Source organism: Anneissia japonica, unplaced genomic scaffold (assembly GCF_011630105.1).
Source record: "Anneissia japonica isolate Jap-2015-1 unplaced genomic scaffold, ASM1163010v1 scaffold287726_len2788222_cov184, whole genome shotgun sequence".
Lineage (NCBI taxonomy): Eukaryota > Metazoa > Echinodermata > Crinoidea > Comatulida > Comatulidae > Anneissia > Anneissia japonica.
In genome coordinates, this window is record NW_022705125.1 from 2,743,700 (window position 1) to 2,753,456 (window position 9,757).

Consider the following 9,757-nt stretch of genomic DNA (forward strand, 5'->3'; position numbering starts at 1 on the left):
CATGTTAATCATAAACTAATTGGATACTGAATGATAAAAATTTACCATACCTTTCTGCATTTACTCGCTAAGTGTTTTGTGTCATAAATATTTGGTATAATTCGATGCAGCTCATTCTTAAAATCTGTCCATGAACCTGTAACCAAATTTGCAAAAGTGTTCAATATGTCTTTTGGTAGACTGGGTTCCAGTCCATAATTTCATCCTAATCAGTGTAAACTATTAATAAGATATCTATTTTGGTACCAATGTTGTTCCATGACTTACTTACATGGCGTTCCACACAGCGGTAGCACCATCGGGAGAGCAGGGTGGGCATTTGCCTTCCCCCCAGTCGGGGTGACCTGGACCCCCCTGTTGTCCGACGAATGACTAGGCCTATAGGTCGTTGGATCAAAAATGTAAAAAAAATAATTTGCCTATTCAAATAACATTATTTTGAATGCCAATCATTAATATTACAGTGTGTCTAAAAGCACATTTTGGACCACACTAAGCCAGAAAAACTCTCCACATGAACCCTATCGAATGATTATTATTCCAGACCGTCGACAGAGGCTTCGTCGGCCCTTTGGTTTGGGCCGACGTACTCCTCGTCGGCAATTTATGGCGCCACCGCTGGTTTCACACTATACTTTTGCTGGGATTAATTCACATCCAAATTCAACATCATAACAAGTTTCGACTTAAACCTACGCTGGCGGCACTCTCCGAAATTTGCTAATACTGTACTAGGAAAAATCAATAAATTAGAGACTTGCGGCAAGTCTTTTGGAGGAAATCAACAAGGTACATATAAATTAATGACATTTAATCTGTATGTAACGATACAGAATGGAAAGATAACAACATTGTTTATTATTTCAGCTCAACATTAATACAACCAACTTCATGAACTCAACGTCTCTGACTTCAAATTTAGAGTAATGGGCAATTTAATTGAAATACAATATTATAATAATTTAAGCTAATTCATAATAGTTTCTTATTCAGAGGCACTTGTATCTCAGTGAGCATTCCAAAAGCCTGTATAAAGGTCTGTACAGATTAGCTAATTTCATTCACAGAAGCTGTTGTATGCCTATAATGATATGCCTATATAAATGTTATGATGTCATTGCCATAATATTTAGGCTTGTTGCCATTTTGCTACCATTATTGTGTCAATATTATATCATAATAATGTTACAATTTAATAATAATAATAATAATAATAATAATAATAATAATAATAAAAATAATAATAATAATAAAAATAATAATAATAATAATAATAATAATAAAAATAATAATAATAATAATAATAAAAATAATAATAATAATAATAATAATAATAATAATAAAAATAATAATAATAATAAAAATAATAACTTTAAAAAAAAATAATAATAATAATAAAAATAATAATAATAATAATAAAAATAATAATAGTAGTAATAATAATAATAATAATAATAATAATAATAATAATAATAGTCAAATAATTTTGTCAAATACAATTTGATAGTCTTGACTGAACTTTACATTGGTTGGCCTTTCAGGTACATCAAGGTAATCGATAGGCAATTAAAAAAGATAACAACATTGTTTATTATTTCAGCTCAACATCAATCCAACCAACTTCATTAACTCAACAACTCCTACTACAAATTTAGGGTAATGGGCAATTTAATTGAAATACAATATTATAATAATCACGCTAACTTATATTATAATAGTTTCCTATTCCGAGGCACTTGAATCTCAGTGAGCATTTCAAAAGCCTGTTTAAAGGTCTGTACAGATTATAAAAAGCATTTACAAAAGCTGTTGTTATGATTTTTTCCAAAAACCAAGTGGTCCACTGATTATATTCAGAAAATATAATATCATGCAGACTCCAAAAAGACTAAGAGAAGCCATAGTGATTATTCAATATTCCGTTCTTTTTTTCGAACAAGCAAAATGAAATAATCTGGTACAATCCACATATTAAAGTGGATAAAAAATGTGTCAATTATAGTGATTGGAGGACTTTGAATATATATATAGAGTTTGTGATATCAGTAAAAAACATATACTTTTAACATTTGAAGAATTTTGTGATAAATTCCATCTCAATCCTACTCAGTTAAATTTTATAAGACATTTAAGTATTCTAAACGCCATTCCAAAGACTGGTATAATCAGATCCTACTATTGAGAGGAACAAACAAGTCTGAAATCGTAAATGAAAGTATATCCTTTTTAATCTCTGCTAAGAAAATTACAAAATTTTGTTATAATCATCTCATTAATAACACTGAAGTCTATCAACATGTAATTAATAAACGGCAAGAATCATTAGGTGAGTGTGACAACTGACTTGATTTGTTTACAATAGGTAGTAAGTGTACAACTGAATGTAGCCTACAAATTTTCTAATATAAGATAATTCACCAAATTTTATGAACAAACAAATTACTACACAAAATACATCTTAGAGATAATGATCAATGTACTTTTTGTAAAAAATCAGTAGAAACTATAGAACATCTCTTTTATAAATATCCATGTGTAAAAGAGATATGGATTTACATAAGTCAATATATTGATAGGTTTGTTTCGCCTACCAAATTAAATAAACAAATTGTACTGTTAGGAATAAGTAAACCAAATTGCGAAGCTTTCACCCATATTTTGTTACTTGTAAAACAATTTATTTATGCAAAAAGGTTGTTAAATAAAAAACCAGATTCTCAGGCACTTTAAATGTTTCTAAGATCAAAAATATTAATAGAGAAAGGTATAACAGAAAAAGAAAAATTGTATTAAGAAATAGAGTTCTTTTACTTCATTATTAAAGGAAATTAATATTGCATAATTTAATTTTTATCTGCCTGTCACCATAATCGTATTTTTGTTCTGTAACTTTTGTTTTCATTTTGAATTTTCTATGATGTACTCTGTATTTGTTTTTGTTATTTTTCTGTAACAAATGAAAGAAATGAATAAAAAAAAATTTTTTTTAATTTAAAAAAGAACAAAATATTGAATCACTATGGCTTCTCTTAGTCTTTTTGGAGTCTGCATGGTATTATATTGATTATGATGAGATTACCATATTTGGGCATGTCAAATGATTTTGACAAATAAAATTTGACAGTACCTTACATTGGTTGTTCTTTCAGGCACATCAAGGTATGATGAAAAGGGATGTACAAATTTGAAATGATCACAATGTCGTGGGTTGATTGTAATGTAGTTGGTAATATCCAACATATAGACACCATGGATACACTTAGCAAATAAAGGATATGGATGATAGAAGCTGAAAACGTTTTTCAACTGAAATTAATCCAAGAATATCAAGATGTCGAACTCTTCCACAGAAACAAGAATCATAAGCAAATCGTTGTATTACTTAAATTTTACTTGTTTACTTGGTGAGATATTGTAATGAATACACTGAATGCTTTCTGTGTAAGCACATTTGTAAGCATGAAGCCGCACTTCTGGTAGAGGCAAGCAGTAAACATGTCATATTTCAGGCATGAAAGCTGTTGTTGTGGAGCTTGGATTCAATCTGTAGAAAAATGAGTTTGATCTTTACCAATGTTATTCAATTTTACAAAACTTACTTGGTAATTTGTTGTGGAACTTGTCATACATAAGTAGAAGGTCCATTAACATATTGTGTCCTACAACAGGCTGAAAAAATAGAAAAATGATTTCATTTATTATATACATAATTATTATATGCACGTATTCTGTAGAAAATATTCTTTTCTAATTTGCTCAATTCGGACATGGAGAGATGCATTCTCTCAAAATAACAGTTGTCCTATAATAGGCTGAAGTAAAAGAAAAATTATTTCATTATGTTACACATATAATAATGGTTGACTTATATAGCGCATATTGTAAAGACCTCTATACGCTTAGCATTAGTACCCCCAAGTCATTGGATCAAGCACATATGGAACACATACTCAGGTCCCTTGGGAGAATTCCATAATTCTGTAGCTGTAAACCAGTGTATTTTTGCGTTTGAACCTACCAATACCCACTTGTATTTCTGGGCAGTGGGGGCTCTAGGATATATTTTCTGGGGGGCTAAGTTGTCTGACAAGGGGGACTTAAGCTCGTAGGCTCGAGCTGGAGGAAGGGGTTGAGAGGAGGTTCCCCCTCCCAAATGAGATTTTTTTAAAGAATATCAACTTCTGGATGGCCGAAAATGGCAGTCTCAGACTGTGACAGACATGTGTTGGCTTGGTGTGGGCCTATTTTTATATGCTTTATGGTCTGACTACCCAACGAGCTCTGTCCGGCGGGGGGGCTTGACCTGTCCAGTGGGGGGCTTAAGCCCCTGCCCCTGTTTCTGGGTGGGAAGGGACGATCGTACGTAAAGTGCCTTGCCACAATTAAAATACACAGCGAGGGATTGAACCGCCGACCTCAAGGTTGGAAAATCAGAACTGCAACCGCTGTGCAAAACCGCTCCACCACTCATATATATGTTTGCATTCTTTAGAAAATGTTTTTTTTTTTTTTATGTACTTAATTCTGATATGGAGAGATGCATTCTCTCAAAATGACAGGTTAAAATCAAGAATGCCAGATAGCAGATAACAAAACAGTAGTTATTAATACACTGTAGTTTCCAAGATATAAATTAAGTAGCACACCGTTATTCCTATATAGTTGTGAAGTGGAGTAAGTTAACACGCAAACACACGGAAGTAATCCATGTGGGGTGATTAGTTGGCAATCTGCATTTAAAACGTCATGGAAAACAGCCAATTACAACATAATAGTAAACTATTTTGAAGGAAAACATGAATACTCATTAGAAGACATGTCCAGGCACTTGTTTATTGCTGAAATATATTGGCAGCATGGTCTGAAGCCGAAGAAAGTGAAATTTCAATTTTCCTTCCAAAATATGAATATTTTGCTTCTTTTTTTTTTAATTAATAAAGGTACTGTTGATAAGTAATCTTGGGGATGAATTAAAATATTCCCAACATAGTTTGATACCCAAGTGATTCTTAGTTACCAATAACACAATTACTGTCAAGATCAACGAGGATTCCCAGTTGAATTTTTTTTTTATTGATGCCGATGTTTCGATTTAAACGTGTATCTTAACAGTAGAGGCATGCGTTTCACTGTGTACACAATATAGGCCTACAGTAGGCTCAGTGCTACGCATACACAGTAGTAAACTCAAGTATGTATGTTAGATAAAAGACTACTACAAGCATTAGCAATTTTATACCTCCCTGATACACGAGTTCAATGCAATTCAAGACATTCTTCCCTAAATTATACATAAGGCCTAGCCTGGGCATAGGCCTACACTACAATACAACAATAGGGCCTACTGCTGTACTAGGCCTATACTTATAATTATAGCTTGCTACTGCTTGCCTGGCTTAGTTTGAAATAAAATAGTAATTAATAGGCCTATGTTATATTTATAAAGCAGAACAGCAAAATGTTAACCCAATACAGTTAACAAAAATACATGCCATGCCAACAATATTACAAATTACATGAAATAGAAACCGTAACAACAACCACCACCCCTCAATAATTCCCCACCCACAAAAAAAGCAAACTTAAATCAGATCAGTATGATCAGCTTTGTCCTGAATTATTATTACTGTTATTGTTATTATTATTATTATTATTATTATTATTATACTCACTATTTAACTTAGGATATCATGTAAGGTTGAATCTAATTTATTTACTTCAAAACACAAGACAATCTATATTTACATTCTAAAGAGAGGAAATGTGAAAACATGACTTCTAGACAAGACTTTAAATAAGCATTTAAAAAAATATCACAAGAAAAATGTTCATTTCTGGTTATTATTAATTGTATATTGTTGATCGAATGTCATTAACTAATTCTTTAGATTTCCTCCTCTTTGCCTTCATCGTTATTTCGTGTTGAATTTCTGGCGAAGTAAATATGTGGGATTTCATAATGGACATCAGTTGGTCAAGTGGGTTCTTGATGCCATAAACTGTTCTATTCTGGCGATTGAATTCTGCATGGATAAGTTCACCACCCTGCTTGGAAAGCATTCGAAGACCAACGTTCACTGCTTCATGAATTCAACAACATGGTGTTCCAATATGTGCAATTTTGGCTGCATCACGTTCAGTGCACACTTTTCGAAATGCGATAGAAAATTCTTTGATTGCCAACTCTGCAAAAACCAAAATAAATATTAAACATCATTAATATAGCTCTTGATTATTTTTGTAAATCTATTACTCTAATTAAATTGAATTGTTTCTTACCATATTCTTTTATTTCATCTTCATCCACAGGTCTTGTGTGATTGATGGATAAATGGACATTAGCAAAAGATTTAAATACTGGAACACATGCTTCTGCTTCTATCCTTTGAAAGCTGTGTTTATTATTTTTGCCGCGCCAATGGGACATTCCTCTACTGTTTGTAATACTGAGCTCATTCCATCTATTAGTCAAACCTAAAAAAAAAAGAAAAAATTCTACCCAATTTACGGAAATATAGGCTCTATTATACTATATATAGGTTTCATCGCAGTAAAGTTTAATATATTTTCTAATAGGAAAAGTACAGCACTTACTTTACAACCTCTCAATGTACGTGGTCGCCAACAAAGCTTTTCCTGTGATATTGTTGTGTGGCATCTTGTTCTCTGTCAAATATTTCATCCATCTTGCTTGCCAGTGGGCCACTTGCAAATGTGAGATCCTTATTTACCTGATTTTCCTATTTAGTAATTCAATTCATTTCATTTATTAATTCTACTAACATTTACAATACCAACATTTGCAATTGAAGTAGAAAGCTCCACCAAATGCAGTTTATTATTTTTTGTGGTGATACTTTTCTTCTTTTAAGGCAATTTCTCTGCAAATCTCAACCACCTGATTTGTAAGTGCTTCACTATGTTCATGCTTAAGAATGGACAATGAAAGGTCATCACGCAACCGTTCTATTTCTGCTTTCAACAGGTTTATCTATGCTAGATGTTCGTTCTTCAGATGCCTCTGTATTTGCTGCCTCAAAATCCGTCATGTCATGGTCACCTGAAAAACAAAACTGATGATTATGAAGTGTGTCAAGAAATACAAAGTGAATTAAACTTTAAATTGGTAAATCTTAATTACAAGATGATTCCAGTGTCTTCTGTCAGATACTGTATATTTTATAGTCAATGTCATGCACATCTTTTTCAAGGTCAATGTGTAATGAAGGTATGGACACCTGAAAAAAATATTGGATAATATTGTCAGGCTGCAGAGAAGTTATTGTATATTGTATTGGCAACTAATGTAGAGGTAAAGTATTTATGAAGTTGAGAGGATGGACCCCAAAAAGTGCTATCATGAATGCTTGCTGCATGAATTGGAACCAACAGCGAAGCTTTAGAAGGTTTGTAACAAGAGTGTCATTTAAACAAGAATGTCATTCAATACTTGCCCTATAGATTAGCACTAATTTGACAATAAACCTCATTTATTTTGATAAGCGGATTGGCGCTGGAAAAAGTGGCCGTTTGGGTGCAAAATATTCAAAAGCTTGTTTTGGAATATCTGGACCAATATGACGTGTGTGTTGACATTCATTGATTCATAATTCATATCTATAATTTGGTAATACATCAAAGCAACATCATACAGTAAGCAAAAATTAATTTACTGTCAATTATTCATACATAGTGTACCAATGCATTTGTTTTTTTTATTATTATTATTTAGTTTTGTTTTTGTTTTTGTTTTTTTTGTTTGTTTAAGGAGTGATGACAACATGCTGGAAATTCACTATGGGGATATTTGGATTAAATTTGGAGGTGACAAGAGAAGCGGTACCAGCAAATTTGAAATTTAGCTGTGTTGTGTGGCTAGACCAAATGCTTTAGAGAATGTGTTAGTGGTTCTAGTTTTCCAGGCACCTGGTTTTACAGTCAACATTGAGAAAGGCCTGGGGGCAGATTTATCAAACTAGAAATCAGCTCGTCTTAAGGCCATTTTTTTTGCTTAAGTCAAATTTATCCATATTGCTTAGCTTAAAAATTTGCTTAAAATTAGAAAGTCGATTGTACGTTGGCGCCATCTAAGGCGATTTTTAAGCCAAGATTTTGCTAAGATTGGGTAATAAATCAGCTTAAGATATTTATTAGGGACATCTTAACTTTTTTGACTTAAGACATTTGCTGAGCTGAGATTGATAAATCCTGGTCCTGGGCCTTATCATGGTTGACCTATGACAATTAGAAAGTAAGTCAGTAGACTGCCGAAAGGACAAATGAGTAAGTGAAAATGACTATTTTAAATTATTAGTAATTTTAGGTAACACAAAAATTATTAGTAATTTTAGAAAAAACCACAAATAACTCTAATACCAATTCAGTGGCACATTCCTTGCATTTTAAAAGAGCAGTTTTCAATGCATTTTTCACTAGGGGTGATACTTCATGAGTTGTTTCATTGTTGATTTCATCACAGCAAACAAGACATTCAATGCTCTCTTTTCCAATTGCTTTACTCAAATTAATAAAGCAAAATTTGCAATAGAAGTGGTTACACATTACATTATAAAAACATACATTACATACATTATAAATAAAAAATATATAAATAAATATACTGTAGTATTGTTATTCCAGTTATTCTTGTTTTATTTTAAAATTCATAAAACTAAACCAAAACATTAAGTGAACCAATAAATTCTACAGGAATCATTTATAGGCCTATACTATTGTGGGCTAGGCTAACCTCTTGACAGGGCTAGGCCCTATGTTACACAGTAAACAATTCGGTAAACATACAGCGAATGTACAATCGATAGCACACATTCAATCAAACTTTAATTAATAATTAACCATCGGGAATCTTTAACAAAACCTAGGTATAATAGACAAACGATGATTTAATATTCTTATTATATTTACATGTTTCTGTTTGATTAACTGTGTGAACAAAAACAGAGAGAACTTACGGTGAATTTTCTATTGGTACTTCTTCTTCAAATTTGTGGCGCTGTTCATTTATTTATTACAATTATTCACCAAGAAATTATGAATAAAATGTCGTTTTTCAAATAAATTATTGAGTATTCAAAAATTATAGATTTCTTTACATATTTTATTGAATTTAGTTAATACATTTGTACTGTGCATAAAATATCCATTTGGAGTAAACACTGTCGAAGTACATCGTGTGGTACGGGCCGGCAGTCGTATTAAAAAAGGAAAATCAAACTTCCCGCGAGACGTGCGTCGTCTGCTAGCAAAATAGAGTAATAATGAATTGAAGGCAAGCTCATTCTTGGAAAGTAATGCATTAACAGAAACCACAGTAACATCATGAAAAAGTGGGTAGCCGCGTTAGTCTGAACTATAAGAATACGCAGTAAAATGACAGGCAGCACTTCATAGACTAACAAATATTTATTAGCACTAATATATTAGTGCTAACAAATATTTGTTAGTCTATAAAGTGCTGCCTGTCATTTTACTGCGAGAAACCACAGTGAATATTAAATTCATTTTTTGTTTATACCTTCACTATCATCTGATTTAACAACAAAATTTACTCAATGGATAATGGAGTAACAGTGATATTGTTTATGCATATGCAACATCACAGTAATTTATATATTAAGTGTTTTTAATGTCTACCAATATGTTCATGTGGCTTTAATTTATAGTTATTGGGTTTAAAACATAAAAATAAATGAAAACTCTACCTTTTTAGAATCACATATCAGTCTGAATACTTTGG

General features: G+C 31.9%; 1 protein-coding gene and 1 long non-coding RNA gene across 2 annotated transcripts in view; both read right to left on the reverse strand.

The window, feature by feature from the left end:
* Positions 1–9,757, reverse strand: part of LOC117105351 (poly(A)-specific ribonuclease PNLDC1-like) — a gene marked incomplete in the record, with an annotated part of 55,456 nt that overhangs the window by 28,752 nt on the left and 16,947 nt on the right. The window contains 3 exon segments of the mRNA XM_033246474.1: positions 51–136; positions 3,600–3,669; positions 9,723–9,757. Coding sequence (XP_033102365.1) covers positions 51–136; positions 3,600–3,669; positions 9,723–9,757 — 191 coding nt within the window.
* Positions 5,051–9,386, reverse strand: LOC117105352. The gene is made up of 4 exons (XR_004444885.1): positions 8,377–9,386; positions 6,595–7,060; positions 6,280–6,474; positions 5,051–6,185 (listed from the first exon to the last, which is right to left on the reverse strand). It is a non-coding gene; the product is annotated as an uncharacterized LOC117105352 (long non-coding RNA).